Genomic DNA, 24,542 nt, shown 5'->3' on the forward strand with positions numbered 1-24,542 from the left:
CCCCCCCCTGCAGTTGGCGTCGGTGACATCAGTGGGACAGGCTGATGAAACGGCCGCCGTCCAATCATCAGGCCTGGCAACCGATAGCTTCCGTAACACGCGGACCGGACCCCCACCGGACTGGACCGGACCCCCCCCACCTCCAGAACAGCGAGCTAAGAATAAAACGCCGCGGCCGCCGCCTCCCAGGTTAGCGCGGAGACGTCCTCGCTAAACTCTGCTTCACCCCGGCCAGCTCCCGTCCACCAGACGGCAGAACACAGCTGGACGCTCCTGTCCTGACGTCCACCCGTCCCACGGAAACAAGACACCCCCCCCCCCCCCAGAAAAGGACAGAACGTCCCACGTTTGGTTCAGGAAGGGGAAAAAAAATATTCTACTGGTCTGCTCTCACCTGGAAAATGATACCTGAAACAAGATGAGCACACAGATTATAGAGAACACACACACACACACACACACACACACACACACACACACACACACACACACACACACACACACACACAGAGATGAGCGAGATGAAGGCTGATCTAGTAAGTGGGGTGAGGCGCTGCTGGATCCTGGCAGCGGCTGAAGGGAAGGCTTTACTCTGAGGGGGCGCCGGGAGCTAATCTGAACCGCGGTTCGCCCCGGCGTATTGTCGAACAGGAAGCGGCGCTCACGGAGGCCCCCGCGAACTCAAGCAGAGTTACACACTGGGCTGAAAGGAGCCTGGCAAAAAGTGGGGGGGGGGTGGCGCTGTCACAGAAGAACGCCGCGCCGCTCTGCCAAGGAGGAGAATTAAGGTCCTGTAACTGTATGCCAGTCTGTAGTAAGAGACCCGGGATAATAGTAGAGGGTGGAACGGGTCTGTGTGTGTGTGAGTGTGTGTGAGTGTGTGTGAGAGTGTGTGAGAGTGTGTGTGAGAGTGTGTGTGAGTGTGTGTGAATGATCTACCTGCATACCTTTCTATCATGGAAACAGAAGCAGCTCAAATACATTATTTATATATGATAATAAATCAGAAATTAAACACACACACACACACACACACACACACACATCACTGACAATCTCACACACACACTTTCATTTGATTTCACATTTTGAAACAGAAAAACAATTTTGTGCACCACTACGGATCACTTTAAGAATTTCATTTCTGCTCACTCTAAAAACTCAAAATAAGTCGATTTAAAATCTAAAATAAGATGAACTCCTCTGCTGATACATCACACAAGGTTTTTATTTTTGCTCCAGCAGTAAATGTGTTAAATATTTATGTGTCTAGAAAAGGAAAAGAATCATTTTGACCGCATATGAAGAATGGTAATTATTTACGTGTCAATATTTAATATCGGTCCCGCAGCTGAAAAATCAGTCAGAAAAACTGGATGTGACAGAAGAAAACAGCAGTTTGGAGCGGAAAACACACGAAGTGTGTTTAAAGTCAGCGCTAAAATATTTTAGTTTAATGGAGCCGAATATGGAGAAATAAAAGTTGTTATAAAACGAAAGGAGACAGAACGACGCTGCCGGGACAGAAAAGTCTCAACTTTTGTGTGTGTGTGTGTGTGTGTGTGTGTGTGTGTGTGTGTGTGTGTGTGTGTGTGTGTGTGTGAACAGAACAATCAGGCGAATAACGAATGGGGCAGCTTGGCTGAGCTATGTGTGTGTGTGTGTGTGTGTGTGTGTGTGTGTGTGTGTGTGTGTGTGTGTGTGTGTGTGTGTGTGTGTGTGTGTGTGTGTGTGTGTGTGTGTGTGTGTGTGGAGTCGCGTAAGGCTGTGCAGGCTGAGGCCGCAGACGGGCTGACTCCTAAACTACCTGGGACGGGGCCAGCTGTCACTGCACTCTCCAGACCACCGTTCACACAAAAGAACCCACACACACACACACACACACACACACACGTACACACACAAATGGATTACAGACGCACCACCGAGCGTCTCGTGCACACACACACACACACGTATGCACACGCGTGCAAACGCGTGCGGGGGGGGGGAGATAAACAGGTCTGCAGATGCTTTTGTTTACCGATGGCACCGGAAAACATGCACATTTGGATTTAGACAAATTTGCACACAAATACTTGAACAAATGTACGAATGCAAACATATCTCTAGGTAAACACAGGTTTTAACGCCTCGCTGTCAGATTCTCCAAATCTCTTTAAAAAAAAAACAAAAAAAAACCAATACAAGCGTCAACGTGAAACATATTTTTAAAGATTAGCCGGCGCAGACGGACCGGCCCCCGTTAGATGTCAGGATGTGGCCGTTATCTTTCATTCTGAGGCTCAAGCCAGCAACGGGATGGGCGTGATGAGTGTGTGACACGTGATAAACTGCGTGTGTGTGTGTGTATTCATTTCCCTTTGGGGATTATAACAGTGTATAAAATTTTTTAAAAAGTTAAAAATTCCGGGGCCGCGCTCATACCTGGCGTGTGGACGAAATAGGCCAGGTAGAGGTCCAGCTCCTTGACCGTCACTCCGATGTGGTGCGGCTGGACGCACAGGCCGTGGTTGGAGCACTGCGGCGACTTGACCAGCCGCTCCCCGTCCGTGCTCTCCAGCGGGCTGCCCTTGAACAGGATGACCATCACCAGGTCCAGCCGCCACACCTTGTCGGCCTGGCGGAGGCAGTCGATGCGACGGATCTTGCCCTTCTGGTCGGGGTTGGACAGCACGCAGCAGGGCGCCTTCTTCCCCGTGATGGTGAGCACAAAGTCCTCACGAAACTCCGGCCGGATGTCCTTGCGGAGTTTGGCCAGCAGGCGCGAGGCCCACTTCTGCTTGATCTCCGGCTTCTCCCCCAGCAGCTCGTCCTTCACGGCGCGCTCTTCGTCCTTGGTCATCCTCTTTTCGTGCTTCTTGAAGTACTTGCGTTTACGGGCCTGCAGGTTGAACCAGGTGTAGGAGAAGGCACGGACATGGGGGAGGAGGGCCTCAATGAAGGGATGAAATTCATCCTGGGGGAAGAGGAAGAAGGGACGTCAGAATGATCCACCTTCAAAATAAAGCTGTTGGAAAACTTCCTGACAATTTGACATGAAAATGAAGAAATTAAAAAAAAATAAAAATAAAATAATATAATAGCATGCAACTGAAATTAAATCGAGTACCAAAATATTCAAAATTGCAATTAAAACTATAAAAACACTTTCAACTATTTTAGCATTAAAACCAGATAAAATACAAAATAAATACGTAGCATTAAAAAGAATACATTAATCGGAACCCTAAAACGCAAAGCATTTTATCGCTGCCATTAATTACACTTCAGATGCAAAGACAAAAATAGAATGTGCGATTGCAAAATCCAAAGGCAACTGAAAACCGAGCCAAGTCGAGCTCCCGGTGTTCTGCTGGAAAAAGGAAAAAAGTTATTCTGCTGTACCATATAATACCTTCACTACATATCTCTGGGCAACAAAGCCCAGATCTCGCCACAGCGCTCCTGTGCCAGGGTTGCCACACATCGGTCGCTCACCACCGCCAAGCTTTGCCGCCACAAGACCACTGTTGAAATGTGCTGCTAAAAGATCAGCCATACCATTTCCTATCTCTGCTACCATGCAAAGGGGGGAGCTCCAACCAGACTCACATTTCCACAACAAACTGAAAGCAGACAGAAATCACCACAGAAAACCACACAGCTAGAGGAAGACAGACGGCCTGGTAGTTACCATTTTGCACTCTCATCATAAATTTGGCACAGCGTTTAAAGTGAAAAAAAAAAAAAAATCTCCTGCACCAGTTCTTTTTTTTTTTTTTTTTTTTCTTCCCGCGCTCCCAAATGTAAAGCAAGTGCTGGTTTTGGCAGGGTGTGGAGAATTAGCAGATGAAAAAAAAAACAAAAAAAACTTGAGCGTTCTAGAAAAAAAAAAAAAAATGGCGCGATACGCAGCTCACTAAAGACGACGGGCCAAAGTTTAAAAAGCAAAAAATTTTAGGAAAGGGAAAATTCGCTGCAAAAAAAAAAAAAAAGGTAAAAACTTGCAGCAAACTATGAAGTAAAAATAGAAATGTTAACAGCTAAAAAAAATTTTTAAAAAAGAACTTCAATAATGGTGATCGATGCACTTAAAAGACACAATCCTTTGTGCATTCCAAAAAAAAAAAAAAATCAACCTTGACAACAACCAAAAAAAAAAATCCTTGGCAAAGTGGAACTGGTCGTGGTGTCTGTTCTGATCCCTGGGCCCGGCACAAGACTCACACACACTCTCTTACACACACACACACACACACACACACACAGAGGTGGGGGGGCCAGGGAGAGCAGAGCACAGAATAGGGAGGAAAAAAAAAAAACCCAGAGCCGAATCAATGTTGGACGAGCGCATACGACCGCTGGCAGAGCTGAGTGCTGCTTCTTTTTTCCCCTTTTCTCTCCAACTCTCTCTCTTTCTCTCTCGGCTTCTCGCTCGCCGTCTCTCGTCCTCTCTTCGTTCTTTCCCCAACCATTGCTTGAGTCTCTGCCAGCGCGAGTAGGGCCCACCTATTTGGCAACAAGACGCCTGTAGCCCAGCCAATGCGTTAGCTTCAAGAGCTGAAAGGGAGGGAAGAGAGAGAAAAGAGGGGGAGGTGGGGGTGGGGAGGCGAGGGGGGGGTGGCAATGAGAGGAGAGAGTGCGCAGAAGAGAGAGGAGAGAGCGAGAGAGTAGGAGGGAGCAGGTGGAAGTGGACCGAGCTGACAGTCTGGTGCGACGAGGCACAATTTGCCAAATCGACAAGTTCGACTCTGACACTGAGGCAAAGTTGAGGGGGGCAAACCGCCTAATGCACCAACACCCCCCTCACCCCACGCCCCCCCAGCCTGCCTCCATCTTTACTCCGGCCGCCATCACCTCGTCTCCCTCACCCCGCCCTCCGCCAGTCTTCCCCCCCCCCCGTCTCTCTGCTTGCATAATGCCACCTTGGCAGAGGATGGCACAGAGAGGACACACAGCTCCAGAATCCCTCCAGAGCCCACCGCCGGCAGCTGCTCACGGGTTTACCACGGCAAACAAAGAGGGGGGAAACAAACACAGGCAGACACACTCCTCCGACTGCACACACACACACACACACACACACACACACACACATCAACGGGCGAGCCATTTCGAGGCAAAATGCAGAAATGGTTACAGAACGTGGCGGCGGCGGCGGCGGCGGTTGGGGAGGGTGGCGAGCTGAGGTAACAGAATCTGCCTCGGCTGAATCGAAGAGGCACATAAACGGTCAGCGCTAACACGTCCCACCAAATCCCACCCCCCCACCCCCTTACCCCAAGTCCTAATTTTGCTTTGCTGCTGAACTCCCAGGAGGAGCGGGCGTTCAGAGCGACAGCGGCGACGGCTGCCATGTCGCCTCAACGTGAGGCGTGTCATTGGCGGTCGCACCTGTCCGAAGGCACGAGCAGGAGGACGCCGGTGGGTCCAGACCAAAAAAACCCGGGTAGAGATCACGCAATCCTTTAGTTCCTGATGTCTGATATCACCTGGAGACTCCTCCATACAGGATCTCTACACAGGAACAGTCGGGAAACCTACAGAGTGTGTGTGTGTGTGTGTGTGTGTGTGTGTGTGTGTGTGTGTGTGTGTGTGTGTGTGTGTGTGTGTGTGTGTGTGTGTGTGTAGACGTGACAGTCTCACAATCAGTTCATTGCGTTTCTGAGCTCAAACGTCAAACATCTCGACTCGAGACGTCTAGATGATGACTAGAGGATTCCATTTCTACTGACGGCCACAAACAGTCCATCTGGTGTACTTCCATCACAGCTTCCTGGACAAAGTGGTCCTCACATTCATCACTAAAGATAATAATTTGGTTTGGATCATGAAGGAACTTTAAGAAGTTCTAGAAATTCGTAAACTTCTCTCGTTGGTGGAGGGAAACAATCGGGCGAAGCCGCAGAGCCCAAAAACATCACGGATGAGACTCTGCCAAGGCTTCAGAAAAGAACTTCTTACACATTTAGAATAACGGCCGAGGTTACGAAAAGTCGCACTTAACCAACGAAGAGCTGCATTATGTGCACAAAGACAGAGGCACTTAAACAGGCAGACACACACACACACACACATACACACACAACAGCATGTTGTCGGCGATAAACATCACGGCCTCCAGGCTCGCTCCCAACAATGACTTTTCAGCTTCGTCTCCGAGTGGAGAACATCAGCCCATAATGAGCGGTGAAGGACAACACACCTCCTTCTCCGCCGGCTTTGTGTGGCTATACACTGACAAAAAGCAACAAAGCCCCCACACTTCTCCCCCCGGTGTGTGTGAGGAGGGTGGCGCCGGAGGTAAATGTACATTTCCTTCAACACCTGCAGCAGCAACAAAAAAAATCTGTGAACTAAATTGGCTCTTGAACGCGTCTGGTTTCTGGTCAAAAAAGAATCAAGCGTTCCGAGGCGGCTCTGCCAGAATCCAAATAAACCAGCATTCAAATGTGACTGGAAATTTGACTACAAGCAAGTTTAAGTCATTTTTCCTCAGCTACGCTTCGGCTTTGTTTCGTTTTGTTTTTTTTAAATTATTATTATTCACTGTGCTGTAAAGTAACACGTTTATTTCCACGAGTGTGCAGATTTTTTTTCCAAGTGCCTAATCTGGAGGGAGAGGAGTCCTTCAGCTCTCAAGTCTGCTTCGCCTGTCATGTGACGTTCACGTGACGTGATTGAGACGCATCCACAGGTAACCGACGCCCCGTGAACGCACCGCAGCTTCCCTCGTTGATGCCCTCATGGTATTTAACTCAAGTCAGACGCGTTTCAGCCTTTCATTCTGGCTTCCGGTCGGTTCTGCGGGTGCTTCATGTTTTAAGGAGCGAACCCCGTCGCGCAGGTGCGCGGGGTGTCCAATTTTGCGTCATTACGCGCACCTTCAAATCCCAGAAAATCCTCCCTATCTTTGCGTGATGCATTATGGGTCAGACATGTAAATTTAAAAAAAATAAAAAAAGACACATAGACCCTGCGCCAGCTCCTCTAATAGACAGAAATTCAGCCAATTAAAGTCATGAATTCGGCCTACTTTTCTTCCGCCAACGCGTTTCTCTGGCTGATTCTCTTTCTTCTCCTCCAGACTGTGTTAATAAGACGAAGCCCTGAGAGCCAGAAGTACTTAAAAAAATGCACCATCACCTCTCCAGCCCTGTTCTGCCTCATCTCACGGGACCTGAATGAGGGTCCTGAGAGGCCCCGTAGGGTCCCCGGAAGGTTCGGGGTGCGAATGTGCGCCTGCGCGGATGACGCTGTTTTTTAGTTTTATTATGTAGTCATTTTTACATCAAATGGGTTTAAAAAATTAAAATGCTCTAAATATATTAAAACATATTTTTTTTCTTTCAATACAAAAAATATAGGTAACTAAATCGCGGGTTGTTTTTTTTTTAAATTCACTCCATCATTGTCAGCTTCACTGGGAGAATTTGCTGCATGAAGCCCTCAGCTGGATTTAAACTGTATGAGAGAGACAAAAGAAATAATTTTCAAGTCATTTATTTTCCTATTCTCCGCACGTCTGACTGAGAATGTGAAGCTGGCTGCCAACTTCAGATTAACTCTTTCAGTGAGGAGAGAAAAGGCTCTTTACTGTGACAACAAGCCCACAGTCAGATCCATTAGTGCGTCTGTGGAACGGCATTTCCAGCCCTCCGCACCAAGTCCGTATGGAAAATGTGGATTTTTTTTAAAATCTACTAATTAGAATCAAATACTTTTTAGTGTTCAGTAATGGGATATTTAACACTTTAGTAATTTACACTTCATTTTTTAAAAATATCCAGTGGAATAATATGATTTATAATATGATCTGAATTTTTTATTCTCCCACCTAAAGTCTACATGAATGCCACTGTTTTTATATGTTAAATACATTTATTTCTATTTATTACTAATTAAATAAACAGCAATACAACATGGAAATCACTGAAATGATCATTAAACCAGCTTACAGGAGCCTGGTTATCAGGTAACATTCTCCTTGTATGATAAAATAAAATAATCCCTTATTTGTGCCACAGTGGGGAAATTTAAATACAGTATACATTAAATGTAGACAGACAAGATAAAAAATAAAATAGGATTTTCATCATATTATTCATATATTTCCTGGACCAACTATTTGACAAATAAAGGATGTAATAATGCCGTTTGCTCTAAAATCCACATCCTGAAGCTATATAATAAAAATCAATGTAATGTTTATTTTGTTGTGAAAAAAATTTAATGTTTCATTTAATGAATTTGAATTCCCATTTCTGTTATTCCTACACCAAAAAAATCTCAGAACTCTCAGCAAACCGAGGCAGTGATCAAAGTGTCCTCTCCTTTCCGACCCACAATGCCGAGCAGCAGGCCTCTCCATCCTGCGGTACCTGACCTCGCAGAGGACGAGCTCCATCTCATTAGACCAATTAAAGCACGCTCCCCCGTAACCCGGGGGCCTCTCGCCCCCTGGTCCTTCATTAGCGAAGCCCTGCCGGGGGGGGGGGGGCTCGGCTCTGTCCTCTCCTGCCCAGCTGAGTGTCCCTGACCCCGGATGGAGCCCGACACCGGTTCCCTCTGACCCGACCCCCCCGCTGACAGAGAGCCAGAGCAGGGAGGCGGTGCAGGTGGAGATACTCACAGATCGAGGTGTTCTTCTATCAATCTATGATCCTAGAGATATTAAGAGTAATTCAATATTTATTTGGTTATTTTTATGTATGTTTCAGAACTGGTGTTGCAGGACACCCCACCGCCATCACACTAATCATTGGTGTTAATCATTAGAAGGGGTTTTTATAAACGGGGGAACGAGTCTCCAAAGACCCCACGCTGACCGTTACCGTCGTGACGCCTCCAGATCCACTTCACCGAGTTCACAGACCGGCACGTTACTATGTGTGAAAAATCTGTAAGCAATTTGCGGTGGCTGGGTTGGTAACGGCGTGTGTGTGTGTGTGTGTGTTTAGGGGGTGACTGGCCGAGGAAGAGGCACGCACGGCACATTCCTGCCCCCACAAAGGGGTCCCCACTGCCTGGCTTGCAGAGCGAAAAACCCTAGCCGGCCCTTCCAGACTCCTTCATCTGCAACCAGAATCAGCGATGGCGTTTTTTCTTTTCGGTGGAAAAAGTCGGGGTAACCCCAGCTATGAATTCACATGAGAAATATCGAGGGTTTAATGTGCTTCAAAAGAAACAGCAGTGTCACCCAGGTAACACAGATCCCCTCCGGGCTACGCCGCTTTTGCAATTCTCTTTAGAAATGTACTGAAACAGCGTGTGTTCCTCCGTCAGGAGGTCGATATACACGTTAAGACGTGCAGATCTTCCACGCGCTGATGAGGAGTGAAGCAACACATTTATTGCGCCCCAAAAAACTTCACGCGACATGCGGTGTTTATCGACATGGATGTGCTGATGTCACACGGCGTGCGTCTCTGCGTCTCACCTGTGAAAATGGAGGCCGTTGCGTCTCTTTTACCTGATGACACCTTTCTTCTGCAACGGTCAAAACAATAAATACATTTTTTTTTTTAAAAAGACTTCTGTCAACCCCTGAGCTGTTGGCCGCTGCGGAGAAGGAATGCGTTGTTGATTGAAGGAACCCGCGTCGCGTTAACGTGTGTGTGTGTGTGTGTGTGTGTGTGCACACGTGAGTAATTGGCCATGCCTGGGCAGGCCGACTCAGCACCACAACAGCCATGACTGAGTGTTTTCTCACTGAGCCAGCCAACTGACTACTGCTGCTCATGCTGCTGCCAGTGCAGACCAGTCGCTGATACTACACTGATTAAAACATCCTTTAATTGTCGCTTTATTTCCTTACATTTAAGTATATGCAAGCACAGTTTATGCGGATTCATCAACTGAGATCTAAATTTAAAAAAATCCTGTCAAAGTGTCCGGGAGTGGAGGAAAACTTACAAAACTGCAGCCAGCTTTTATCAACATTTGGCTGGTGGAGGGTGTTAATTTTCTACCCTGGTAAAAAAAAACAAAAAAAAAAAACAGCTCTGTAATCAGTAAACACAGAGCGCCTGGCCTGCAACAAAGAAGTGCATTTAGCAAATTTATTCTATTTGATCCTTCGTTCCTATTTGGGTTTTTTGTCGGATGGCGATATATTTTTGATGACGGTGTCAGAAACACTTGATGGTCACAGAAGTGAGACAACATTAAGAGCATAGAGGTGCCCGGTTGGCCCTCTCGCTTGTGGCTCGCATTATCTTTGATCTGCACATTCTGGTTGACATGCATCACAGAGAATTACAAGCAAATTCATTCATTAAGTGGGCTCAAAGCAGAGGGATGTTACACCATAACCCCCCCCCCCCCCCCTCTCTCTCTTGTGAAAAGATCCTTTGGAATTAAAAAATTTTGACACGGCCTGAAAGGCGGAGGATCATCAGGTTCGTGTGTTAACTTGCCGCTTAACAAAGCTGTAGGGCTTTACTTGTCCTTTCAAAGAGACGAGTGTGAAATGCCAAAGGCAGCTTTTCGCACACGGCGCTGGAAGACGACGGCGAGTTGAACTGAACCCGAGACGAGCGGCACGTTGGAGCAGAACACACACCTGCAAAACAGAGCTGGTTCACCAGAGCAGATCCGTAACATCCTGGTGATTTTCGTAAACCAACACCATGATTGATACTCATTGTATCTGCTTTACAAAATGCATTCTTGCTCCTGTTAGGGTTGAGCGTTTGTGTAGTTGGTGAGTAACGCATTGTCTCCACCCTCCACTCATCAGGTTCATGACATTTAACTTCACGCTGATTTACAAGTGCACACAAGCTCTTTGTTCAAACTCTTTAATGTCTTAATACCTGAGAATGCATTATGTTAAAGGACCAGTTCGGGGGAATTTTAAGTGGTCTATGGAGGATTTCCTCCACCAGACAATGTTGAGCAGAGTTTGGAGAGCAACGTTCAGCAGACAGTCGCTGCAGGCAGCAAACCGTATCTTAACCTCCTCAAAAGATCCATTTAAATAAATCAATACTGCTTCATTTCCATCAGACAGTCTGTCTGTGAGGGAATGACGCTGGGATCTTTGATGTCGCACAATAACACAGACAGACTAACCGACGGCGGGGGCGTCGCACTGCCAACTTCAGTGTTCGGCTACCTCAACTCGCCGTTTCTGACAAAAGGTTTGTTCAGGAGTGAGACCAGAAAACAGGACAGCAGGTAAACATGTCCTGAATACCCCGAGCACTAAATCCAGTTGTTTTAGCGACTAAAATCTTTCTTGCTGTTGCCTCATCCACAAAGAATTTGTTGCTTAACTATGAGTGAATACCTGATACAGCCCCACTTTAAAAAAAAAAAATTAATATAAAATGAACAATTAATTGTCTTTTTTTAAAATTATAATCCTCTCTTTCCTCTTCTAAATTATCCCACACTTTTCTCTGGTTAGAATTAGCTATTATTAAAAATTAATTGTAAGCAGTTGTGTGAAGGAGCAGCAGTACATTTACTGAAATACTCATGTGCTTCATATTTAAATTTTGTATTTCCATTTTGTGCCATTTTATATTTCTACTCCACCTCATTTCATAGGGAAATATTCTACTTTTATTTGACAGCTATAGTTGCAAATTATTTTTCAGGTTAAGATTTTGCATGAAAAATGTGTACATAAAACACAAGGAATTATTAAAGACCAAGAGGGGACTTATTTTCCCTTATTTTCCACCTAATATCTGGATTCTGAGTATGTAATAATACAACAGCGCTCCACAGAGTCCCGCATTAGGAGGGTGCAGATATCACGCTCCTTGTGGTCGTAATGAACTCGGGTGGCCACTGATCAGCAGCACTTATGGATGCAGGGCCAGAAATAACAGGGCCCTGCTAAATAATCGTCCCTTTCACTCCCCTACTACCATGACATCACCGCAGCCTCGGCCAGCATGAGGGGAACAGTAGTGCCGTGGCTCGGAGACACACACACACACACACACACACACACACACACACACACACACACCCAGATGCCTCTGTGCAGCTGTCTCCATCCCGTGTTTGCGTGGATGTCCCCGATCACACTGTACATTGTTGCGGTTGAATATGGCATCAAGCTAAAACCGGCGCTGTTGTTAACCTGGGCTGAACGCTGGCAACCCGACCTGATAAAACATACAGCCGGAATCTTTCCCCTGCAGGACGCCTGAGGTTCTGATCGCACTCAGCGTAAACTCAGACATACGTACGGCGGACATCGCCGACCGGGCCAAGACAGAAAAACTCGCTGCAGCACAAAGGCTCCAGTAAAGTAAAGCCCACTACTAATGCAGTGTTGAAAGCTTCGCAATCAGACAAATAAAGGGGCAATCTAGCACACAATCAAACTGGAGGTTTAGCCTGCTCTCCTGCCAACAGCTAGGGACCTCCTCTTTCCGAACAAGGGATGTACTATTGACTATCCCCCCTCTCTCTCGGTCTCTCTCTCCAGTCTTCCCTCTCTGCCAGTCTGAAAGGCGTGATGCCAACCTTTTCCACCATTGGGCATGCTGCCCTGCCCTTTATGCAAATGCTTTGCCGCAATCCCTAACTAACAACCCCCACCGTCTCACCCTCCTTGTCTGTACACCCCACACCTCCCCCGGTTATAACTTCCTGTCTACATATTCTTTTTAATCTTTTTACGCGTCCATTTGACTTAGCCAAGTAACTGAGCTTAAGCCATAGCCACAAGTAACTAATTAAACCTTGATGATCGGAGGTCCGGCCTGTGTGGCCTGTAGGCCCGGACTTTGTTTGGTGCCCCCCCCACCGTGAATAAAATGAACCGACCACGGGCGAATGTTTGACAGAGGTGTGGTTGTAGAATATGTGTCTGTATAAGCCCTGATAAAAGAAAAGGACATCTCCTGGCGAAAAGAACAGAATCAAGCCACAAGGAAAGGACGACTAAAAGAAGGGTATCTCAATTACGAAAATGTGTTCTTAGTATTAGCTTTATATTCCTTGAACATATAACTGGTGGCTGCTCTGTTTGGCTGATAGGGTCACATGATGGCAGAGAGTAGGGGTCAATCTGACATTGGCGCAGAAAAAAAGTACACAGTGACATCTGAATTCAAGCAAACATACAGGCGCTCTTATTGGTTGAGGAAGTACAGTCAGAGATCGCTGCGCTAGATGTTGGTTCAGAGGAGCTGGAGGGGTTGATAGTGTCATAGTTCATGTCAGTCATGGATGCCGCTGACAGGCAGGTTTCACAAGTCGGCGCAGAGGCTGAATAAATCGAAAAGGTTCTTAATGCAGCAGCGAACAGAAACGCACAAAAGACTGGAAGGGAGTAAACAAAGACAGACAAAGGAGATAACTTCATTTAGAAACAAGACGAGAGCGGCGCTCAGACACAACCCAACACGTCGGTTTAGTCCGCCCTGGTGCAACACGGCGGGGTAGTTTTTGTATGATTAAGAGATGTGTTAAGAAATATGCTGGGTTGCATATTCAGGGAAACTTAAAAAAAAAAAGAGAGAGAAACCTGCTGGCTCACCGGCCGGATCGCCACCAAACGTTAGTGGACTGTCTCCAGAACCACATGTAAAGGAAATCACTGCTGAGGGTTTTGCATGAAGCAAACAGACAGCGGTGAAAATGAATTTGCCATTAATATGACTATTACACCAACTGTCAACATTATTAACGAAGGCCTTTGGATAAAAATAAAAAGGGGAACCTGAGGACAGAGACAGAGTTAACACATCGGCCGAGGCCTGAAGGAAGAGCCCTGCTTAATGCTGTTAGAGCGGCGCTTCCGCTGCTGCCTGAGGGCCAGCATGGAGCTGCTAAACCAGGGCACAGGGTCCACAGCAGAGACCGGAGCCCACACTCCACAGGAAAGCAGCTCGGCCTAAAACAAACACTGCACAGCCAGAAACACACCGACGCCGCTGTCTCCTTATATGCCCCGAGTGCTCAGGACATGTGGCGTGTTACGCTTCCACTTCCACGTGCGGGACGGACCGCACAGAGTCGAGCTGCTGAACCCCGTCAACGGGTCCGAGCAACGGAATCTTCGTCTTTGTGGCAACAAAATGGAATTTTCTTTTTCTTGATGAAAAAAAGGATGTGTAAACCCTGACAGTCCAACGCCGCAACAATCTCCAAATGTTTATTTCCACAGCCTCCACACAAAGCCTGCTTTAATTTTCCTGGGAGAGGACAGATAAATAAAGCCAAACAAGTTGGTTGAGGGGGAAATTAAGACTTTAACACCCCTCACTCTTTTTGGGGATTGCCGCTACACACACACACACACACACACACACACACACACACACACTTCCGCTCTTGCAGACTTCCTCGTCAAAAGTCAGTAACAAAGTTGAACGGTACCCGATGGCAGCGATGACAGACGCTTGGCAGGGAGGCAAAGACGTGAAGCTACGACCTCAAGAAACATGTTGGATTAAATGTTTGAGGTCACAGCCTACAAATTATTCCAGTGATGCATGTATAATCAAGAAACAGACGAGGTACTTTAAAGTCAACATTTTTACACTGAATTAGATCATAAGAAGTGGAGAAGTGGGTTTTGTGTTTCTTTGGATCAAAATCACAATGGTCACAGGTTAAAACTGACTTTGCTGTCAAATAACAATAGAACTGGGACATTGTAGAGGAAATAATGAACATGTAGTGTCCAACATTGGGTCAGCCTCACCAACGCAATTCATTGTGGGTAAATAAGCCAATAGTAATGCACAAATAAACGAAACACCATGCGAAAAATGGACTCATTTATGGGTGATTTAGTTCCACTGGGCACCAAAAACCACTCAAGTTAAAGGGTGGTTCAGTGTTACAGAAATCTTTTATCTAATCATTGAGTTATTTATGTCTCAGTCACCAGATTTTGGTTTGGACAAACAACAATACCACTGCTAACCCAGTTTGACTGCAACCAGTGGGCCCAGACTGGGACCAGTTTGGACTGCTAACGTGAATCAGTGGACTGTTAACACAGAACTCAGTGCAATTACTTTACATAACCTTCAGATGCAATTATGTGCTCAGGATTAATACGTTGTGCAACAATAAGACAACGTTAGAATGACAAGAAAACAGATAACAAGCGACCTATCGGGATGTATTAGAGCATAATTAGCATCTATCTGAAGAAACCCAATCACAGTGAAAATCAGAACGTGTGTGTGTGTGCGTGTGTGTGTGTGTGAGTGGTAGAGGGAAAGAGGGAAATGAATGAGGCATTTTCTTACAGCAGAGCCCAGATCAGAGCTCCTAACTATGGGATTTGGTGCTGTTGCCTTTCTCCCCCCGGGGGGGAGTAATTAGGTTAGGGAGGACAACTGCCGCATTGTTTTAACAGAGGAGGGATTGTGCAGGCCCAAGTCCCACCAGTAACATGCTTCCCTCAAAACAAAAATGTCAAATGGATTCTGCGGGACTCAGATGTATATCCACTCTCACCCAGTCTGAGAAAGTTTTTTGTGATAAAAAGCTGCATTTCAATCGATTAATGTATCCTGTGAAATGTCAGATATAGTCCAACAGTGTCGGATGTCTCCTCCTGTTGTTGCATTTGTGGGATCGTGGCGTTTCGCGGGCCTCAGTTCCTGCTGTATCCAGAGGCTTGGCACCACGTCCCGCTCTTAACTAGTGTAATATGGTTATGATGCATATGCATTCCTTCCAATCCCCTAGGAAATATAATACGCCTCTATCGTCTGTTTTAATCACGGTCTGCTTCCAAGGAAAGTAAAAGGAGACTACAAACAGCCGCAGCTATAAAAAGGCTTTCTCAAATATACATCAAGTTCGTTTAAACACATCCTCTGCTGATTGATAGAGAGCAAATCAAACAAATCATGCTGCTCTAAAAAATAAAAGGACTTGAAGACTTGAACGCACCCCAGTATTTACAATACGTCGTCCATGTGCCGATTTTCCTCTCTTCTTTCCAGCTCCTTTCATTTCTCTCTCTGCGCTGTATTTCTTTTATAATCTCTCTGAACCAAAGGAGGGAAATAAATCTGCTGCTGTTTCACTCTTCGCCATTCTCAAGGCCTTCAAGTCTTCATACTATGGAAAAAACCCCCAAAACAAAACAAAACAAAAAGCGCACCATAATGTGCACCTCTGCATACCCGCCCACACCATCCCTGTTCGCTTCCATCGTAAATCTGCACAGCTTGGCTGCATCATGCAGTCAATTTGTGGTCCCCATAAGAGTCCTAACTCCGGTTTGGAAATACTTCCATTCAGGTGTGCAGACGGAGAGGAAAAATAAGGAAGGGGGGATTAAAAAAATAACATGATGAATAGAATAAAAATGTGTGTGAAATGATGTGCGAATCCAACAGACAGGCCTGTTTCTCCACCCCAACTTTGCCACAGGTGGTGGAGATGATTGAGCTTTATTCCAGATGATGACCATAATGAGCCCAGTTTTAGTTTCACCAAGCTTTTCTCAAGGCATCATGCATGCCTTAGAGCCTGACAGCAGCTTGATGCATCGGACAGCTGACCGCTCTCGGGTCCGTTCCCTCCATGTCCAGTCTCTCTTTTGAGAAGCTGCAGCCACAAAAGAAGGAGCGGCACGCACTGTTTCTCCATTACAGTCACGCGGGCGTTCACATCAAAACAGGGACTCTTTTAAGGGTAATTCAGAGACGATCTACATCAGCTAGACGCTTTAATAACAGGAGAGCAGAGACTTGAGCGCTGAGCGCAACTGAATTATAAATTATGAAGCATGTTTGAGGAGCACAAATTATCCCACTCCATAAACTTGCAGGGTGAAGCGAAATTTGGTCCATCTGTGTTTTATATTTTTGCAGTGACATAAAATCCTCTCCCTACATTGAATTTTCCAGTTAAATATACAACTTTCCATGTAACGCATACTAATCTTGCAGCCTAAACAGAAGAAGAAGAAGAGAAAGTTTAGGACTGGGTTCCCATGCAGAGTGCAGCTACAGCCTGGGCCAGTAGGGCCAATAGGAGAGACTATGGAGGTTTTAGATTTGCCTTCAGCCCTGCTTGGCCTCCTCCGCTCTGATCCTCAGTTTCTATTCCAACAAGGGTCTATTTGAGTCTACTGTACTCTGCTTGACTTTCAAACAGCCTGGGGCCTGCAGCACCACCCAGCAAACATAAGTCACAAGAGGCATAGAGCGGGCACTCATACCCAACACATACACAGACACTTTCACACAGTCACAGAGTAACGCACAAACTCCCGCCCTCCAACTCTGTTTGCTCACAGCTGCCAGGCCTCCTCAGAGTTCATCTGAGGTAAAGATATGTTATATTATGCAACCGAGTATAGATTTTCCACCCTTGGCCCGGTGCCACCTTCCTGCTCCAAAGAGCAAGATCTGGAGCTTTGTTCCCTGGGGTGACAGCTATTCCTTTACTGAACGGGTGGGTGGGAGGGTTGAAGGGGGTTTTAGAGACATAGACAAAGTCAGACAAGGAAGGTAACAAATAAGCAGGTAAGCAATCAAATGGGGGAAAAAAACAAGAAAAAGTCAGATTAGATTAATACAAACAGGCAGCTTTTTTCGATTGAGATGTCTGTTTTCTTTTTTCTGCAACTTCAAATCTTCCTTCCCCAACTCTTTTGTCCCAGCTCTTGAAATCAGGTCACAACTGTTTTCATTACTGTTTGACTTGCGGGTTCACAAGCCTCCAAGCGTCAACGTTCCTCCACCCACCCCCTAGACAGGAAAAGATTTTCACTGACATTAACCCCATAAATGCCTATTAAACCTAAGCACAAGCTCTCACTGGCACTCTTGGCAAACGAGCATAAAAACATCTACTGAAAGTTGGTGTTTAGGTTCGGTCATGGATAGAATCCTTGATGGTCCCACAGTTGTATCTGCAAAATTGCCAACATGGATTACAGTCCTGCAGTGTTTTTCTTCTCCTACGTATGATAAACATACCCGAGACTCTTCTTGGAACTATTCTTCCTCTGCTCCAGCATGAGGTAATTTAGGGTGATGAAGAAAGAAAGCCTTGGGAAATGTTAAGGCATGATTAATGGACTAATCAATGTTTCTTTATCTCTCCTCCGCTTAAAACAGATGCCAAAGAAGTGGTGAAAAAAGTGATGAATGCTTTGACATTGCTGAGTGGCATCACTGCGTGATCCCGTGATCACTGAACAAGTTCCATCACCACCTTCACCTTCCAGCGGATGGACGGATGGATGATGGATGGTTGGATGGATGATGACTGACTGGTTGAAATAGTTACCTAAATGGCCTAATGGTTAAAATATCTAAAGGTAGGTAGCAGCTAAATTGTTGGACTAGTTATGTGACAGTGAGCAGAACGTAATAGCTTAATGCCTTAAAGTAGCTGGCTTAAAGTAGTCGACCATTTAAACGAGATGTCATATAGAAGGACCGTATACAACCACCAACTAAGAGGTAACTATGACGATAATTGAAAAAGTAAGAATGAAAGTCTGATGTTAAACCAACAGTGATCCCTAAAGAAGGAGACCAGATAAAGGAACTTTCTGAAAACCCACATAATCAGAGGACCACAAAGTCTTTCACACTGTCCACACACATTAACATTCATTCAGGTCATATAACAGTAAGTCTTTCTCCTCTTCAATATAGAAAATCAGACAATTTTCAGTTCTACAGAATTATCCTAAAGCTGCGTCTGCACAAATGTCCTGTCATGTCCTGTAATGTACAACACAGACCTTTTCTTGGACACATCTTAAGTCCTTCACGACACAAAATCGGATGTAAGCCATTTGAAGACCTTGAAAACCTTCTTACCTGCACTTTGCTTTATAACTATGTGATTTAGTATAGACAACACACCACACATGAGGCCATACACTCATGTCAGGTGACTGTTACCTTCTGTCGACCACAAACTTAACGTCTTATGATATCTTGCTATCACCATTAGCTCTTAGGTGTCCACATAACATGGACATTTCAGAGCTTCTGTCACTCGAGCCATGCTATTTCTCACCACCCACTGTTCTACTCACTATTGTTTATGTGGTGATGACCTCAGCAATGGTGCTCCGAAAGTTAGGATTGTGGGGAAATGTTTCATCATCTAAAAGTTCTTATTGCTTAAGGTTATTATACTTTGCCCAAAGCGAGTCTGACTTTTTGACACAGTCAGTCTAAGGTAATAGCTGAATGTTTGAACTAGTTGGCTCAAAATCTGGCTTAATAGTTAACATTATTTGTAAAAAATAAAAATAAAAAAGTACTGGCTACATGAGTGAAACAGTTAGTTACAGGCGACTGCAAATGTTGAGCTGACTACAAATGACTTCATTTGGTGATGACAGTTACAAATGTTAACAAAATGGATATTACGCTGACATAAGCTCCAAACAAGGTCTAATAGATGAAAAAGAGATCTAAAAGGAAATCATTTTAAAATGATGGGTAAATATCATAGATAAAAAACTGAAGGAGTTATAAGTAAACTTAAAGATTCAAAACTGCAATATCAGCAATGCTGAATAACAGATTAAGGCCATTTTAAAGTGAATCAAACAAACTATTTTGGATGGGTGGGATCAGTACAGGGTTAGTCAAGCTCTTCTGACAGAACTTGGCTTGTTGGCCTAAATGAGAAAAAAGGCCTGGAAGCTACTCTCTTTTATCACATATGCCAAAATGTAACCGTCAGCCTACCGGGTGGGATTATTTTTCTGTAAGAATTCACACCTGCGCTTCGTGTAATTAAGTATGTGCAGGTGCGGTATGTATACGTACCATATGTACACGACACGCTGGAGTATGGTTTGCGTCCCACACATAGTCAGACTTGACGGTAAACTCCAGTCGCAGAAGGGTTCACTGGTGATTATGTGGATCTATTGTGGCTGCAGCTCCTGTTTTATTCACAAGATGATAATATGTATCTGTGTGCCATGTTTGTGTGTAGGGCTGCATCTGCCATTTTTCTTGCTTCTTTTTGGACAGTGGGTGTACGTGTGAGAGAGCGACTGGGATGGAAAGTCAGCCGGGGGAAAGCCTGTGAAGGAAGGCAGCAAACCAAGCTCCACAACCAGGGGAGCCACGCTCACATTTCATCCACATTAATCTGGAAGCTTTGTAATGAAGGGTCTACTGTATATATTTAGCAGTGAGATGTAGGTCAGACAGACAGGCAGGACAGGCCAAACAACATGCCCAGATTGCCCACACTGACATGACCTTGAGTGGGCTATCTCTGATCCTCTATCTATCCCCGTTGATAGACCCAACGCTCCGGCTCTGCACACTCCTGTCGTATATAACCCAACGTCACACAAGTCATTCTCATAAGAAACCTTACCCGCTGATTATAAAGAAAGAAGAGAGAATGAATTATTGTCACCGTTCGCTCCGTGTGTTGATACTGGCATTAGTTCAAATGTATTCAACGCTAGAACAAAGCACACTCAGACACATTTCTCAGTCTGTCTTCTGTAGCACTAGACACGGAATACAATTAACTAAACATTGCGAAATGTACAACAGTTACTCATTATACAATCGGTAATGTGACTTTATTGACTGAAATCCTTTATGGCAGTGACAGTTTTTACTACTGGCTTCACACTAGTAGCTTTGGTGCTAACAAATGACTGTATTCTCATCTATTCTCAAACCACGTGCTACCAGTGTCGTGAAATCTGATTAACGACATAAAGCACGTTATTTGGTTGATGCTATTTTGAGATGGCCAACCACTCACAGGAGTCTCTCTTTCTGTTTGAGCGTAATCGGCTGCCGGTGGAACTCTTCCCTGAACTCACCTTTAATCTGAGGCTAAAACGAACGACGTCTGAACGCAGGAACGGGCAGGGCTTTTGTGACATCACCTAATCCTGGTTCAATGGAATGGAAGGAGAGGGACTCCAATCCTTCACAGATTGGGGTTTTTTTTGCAAGGTAAATGAACTCAGACACAGTTGATTATTCCCAGCAGATCGTTTGTGTCTGTCTTTAAGGCATGATGAAACAAACCATTACAGACTATTTACATTACCACTCTGCAGTTCAAAGGTTTGGCCCTGGAAGCTATCTTCAATGGAAGCCAAGTGTGACAGAAATGGTGGCTGAAATTTTAAATATCTCTGATAATCTCACAAATACATGATCTATTCAAAACAGACTGAAGGCCAAACAGGAGGAGGAGTAAAAGGGGGGTAAAAGGAAGAAATTTGAGTGTATACCTTATGGTGTGTCGTGCAGAGCGGCCACACCCTCTCATGTACTGTACATTCTCTGTCTGCTGCTTTCACACACCAGCGTCAGCGGCGGCGCTACCTTGTCCTCAGCTGCCGTGTTCAATTTGTCATCACAAGTTTTCTAAATATTCACTTTTTTTAGATTTATGACTCCAAAACGAGAGGAGGGAACACAGTGTACTGGTGCCGGACGCTCGGCTGTGACAAATCTCTCAAATATTCACCGATGTATTCCCCTTTCATGCTTGTGGTTCCTTCTGGGTAAGGCACACTTTGCCTTGGCGGCTTGTAAACTGAGACCCCCACACACACACACACACACACACACACACTCCACCGCCACCCCCACACCCCCTCAACCTAATGCACACTCCACCCGACCTACTCCCATGCCCTGATCCCATTCTCTGTTTTCACATCGTACACTAAGTATTTGGTGCTCCCCTTGTATATTCTAGCTCAATTATGTAATTTAGCACCCATATGTGTGTATGAGTGCATGTGTTGGGTCGCCATGGCAACAGCACAACATATCGGGCGACCGCAGAACCGCGCTGGGGCCACGGGCACTGCCAGGGTTGTGCCAAAAGACTAAATCCACGCCAGAGGTAACATGAGCGAAGGAAAAGTGAGGCGGTCGGATGCTAAATGACACACACATGTAAAATCACACACACACACACACACACACACACACACCAGCACATTACTCTCCTCTCACTCCTCGTCCTCCTTTTTAAAAAAGACTCGCACACATTCTGGATATCCTCCCATTCTTCTTGGCGGGAGCCTCCCATGGCAGTAGCAGGAGGAATCCATTCTCCACGGATGCTGGGACAGCTGTGGCGATACTGAATGAGACGCAGTTCGTCCTGCTTTCCTCTGCGTGCAGCGTGAGATAAAAACTACATGCTACTTAATTCAAATCGATATCGCCCGCTGCCAACAGCCTCATCTCCTCTTTGTCTTCGCCACCGAAGGGGGAGAGCTGAGTTTCTTTACCAGAAATCAACGTAAATTTTGCTTCTGCTGACACACGCCACCCCCCCCCCCTACTAGTCACCAACTATGAGTGACAAAGCCTTCATAACCATCTCGGTCACATGCAAACACTACCCAAGCCTCCACAGATGAAACTGTCGGGCGGGGCCGATGGCGCCGGCGGAAACAGGAAACAAATAACACAAAAAACGTGACGTTCGGATGAGCAACGTGTAAAACATTTAGAATCTTTTCATGTTGTTGTTCTTTCCAGTGGATTGGCCTGTAACCGGCGAATGTTATGAATGAATAAGTAAAAGGAACACGGTGTCCCAGGTAGGCGTTTGGTATTACGACCGTCTGCCTGGCGTTCCCCCTGATGAGAAACGAGGGGGGGGAAGATCTGACACAGCCAATCGGGGACTCCGGTTTCCTGCCTGTCTTCCTTACGTCCACTTTTTGTATACGCAACAGGGTTAGGAGCGAGGACAATAGATCAGGCCCACCTGTCAATCAAAGGCACCATGAGTTCATTCATGTGTGTGGGGGCCAAAGGCAGAGTGCTTTACTGGCTGCCGGGTCGCTTCTCCACACAAGTTAAACTACTTTATGCTGCTTGGCATTGCTGAGACGTATATATATAGCATTAAGAAAATTCAACTCGCGAGCAACCCAACCTAAAGCCTCCAGTGACATCATAATTAAATCTGCCTATCTGAGAAATGTGATACAGACGCTTCTAATTCTTAACCCCTTGTGATGAGGTTGTGGTGCTGGCAGAAGAAATAAAAAAAAACTGCAGCAATTGGCTTGAAAATGTTAGTTTTTTGGGGGGGTTTTCTAAGTGAAGCAAAGTCACGAGAAACTGGTAAAAAAAAATTAAAAAAAACTGGCATTCCGTTTCCTCCAGCAATAACATCTCACAGGCCGAACTGGGCATGAAGACATGGCACCGGTGGTTTCAGCTACGTGTTTTTTTTGTTTTTTTTTCTTGAACGGAGGTATGCAAACTGGTCCCAAGTCTGCTCGCAGGTGTGTGTCTTTAACGCCGAAAAATCCAACATTTTCTGTTTGTTCATACTGTGGTTGCATTAGATTTTAATCCTCGGAGCAGCTGTTCCAAATCATTTTGCAGGCCTTGGAAGAGGGTTTTTAGAGGGGGGGAGGGGGAGTCGGGGTAGGGGGGTGGGGGTAAGGGCCACCTCATAACATGTGTGTAAACCAGCCCAAAGTTAATACCTCAAAGTCCGGATAGTGACTGAATTAATTAAATGGGATTCTCATATAAAACAAACCAGCTCAGGATTTGCCTCCTCTTTGCTATTTTCATTGAAAACACTTCTGATAAGGAGTGATAGGGGGTTGGTGGTGAGGTAAGAAAAATATAATACATCCTCTTGGAGCAACATATAGAGATGATAAATGTCAGTCATGTGCTCTGAGCCAGTGACCTGAAGCAGAGTTAAAACACATGAGGGTGAGGAAACGTCACCAACATGTTAGTGGGAATTGTCTGATAATTAACACACACACTCTGCAAGAGAAAAATGGGAAAATGCAGAGAAGATTTGTTTTCTGATGCACTTTGAATTTATTAAATGTTTTAAATGGAAGTTGCTGCTTTAAAATTTATCACCTGCTTTGTTTTTCCCCTCTGCAAATTAAAAAAAAACAAGCAAAAAAACTATCTATCCGTAGATTTATTCCAGGAATGCCATGTCACCTATCCTGCATCTGCTGCACAGATCCGATCTGACTTTTTCCTTTTGCACACATTGAACCACAACGCGGTGGGAGCTGCAGCCACTTTTTTGGCTTGTTTGTGCTGCAGCGTCACTGCGCTGCAACCAGACAGAAGAAGAGTTGCTCAATTCCAACAGGATGCATAATAAATAAATAAAAAATTACACAGAGAGAAATGCAACTTTTCATTCAAGTGTGTGTGCAAAATGATCAAGTTTTTCCTCCTTGCTTTATTCAGAAAGGCTGCAGGCCAGCCTGAGCGGCCCTGCAGGAGTATTATTTAAAAAAAAAAAAATCTTAAGATGGAATATATGAAAACACACACACCTAATGCGGAATAAATAGGGACTAAATAGGACTTACCACTAAGGCATTGTTTAGAAGGTGAGTAGGGTAATACTTTAGTGTTGAGAGGGTGTTAAGAGGCGAGGAGAGCAGGGGTCAGCGTCCAGGCGGGCACAGGGGGGCAGAGGGAAGGAATAATAATTAAAATGTCGCACCAGTGAAAACAGTGTGAGAAGACAACATCACGAGCTGCATATTATTACAGCTGAACACACTGAAAAATGCAATAAAAAAAAAATAAAAAAAAGTATTTCAGGTTGACACTTTGTGCTGCGTTCTC

At 45.4% G+C, this 24,542-nt stretch overlaps 1 protein-coding gene across 9 annotated transcripts in view; it reads right to left on the reverse strand.

Moving 5' to 3' along the window:
- The window catches only part of nfixb (nuclear factor I/Xb), a 128,178-nt gene that overhangs the window by 86,992 nt on the left and 16,644 nt on the right, over positions 1 to 24,542 (reverse strand). For 3 of the 9 annotated variants that reach the window (XM_068337038.1, XM_068337042.1, XM_068337044.1), the window contains one exon: positions 2,428 to 2,959. In XM_068337038.1, the coding sequence (XP_068193139.1) occupies positions 2,428 to 2,959 (532 nt within the window). Of the gene's footprint in view, positions 1 to 2,427; positions 2,960 to 3,397; positions 4,434 to 24,280; positions 24,317 to 24,542 lie in introns of those variants that run through there. The other 6 variants (XM_068337036.1, XM_068337034.1, XM_068337037.1 and 3 more) reach the window with 6 other exon arrangements.

Source organism: Antennarius striatus, chromosome 16 (assembly GCF_040054535.1).
Source record: "Antennarius striatus isolate MH-2024 chromosome 16, ASM4005453v1, whole genome shotgun sequence".
Taxonomy (NCBI): domain Eukaryota; kingdom Metazoa; phylum Chordata; class Actinopteri; order Lophiiformes; family Antennariidae; genus Antennarius; species Antennarius striatus.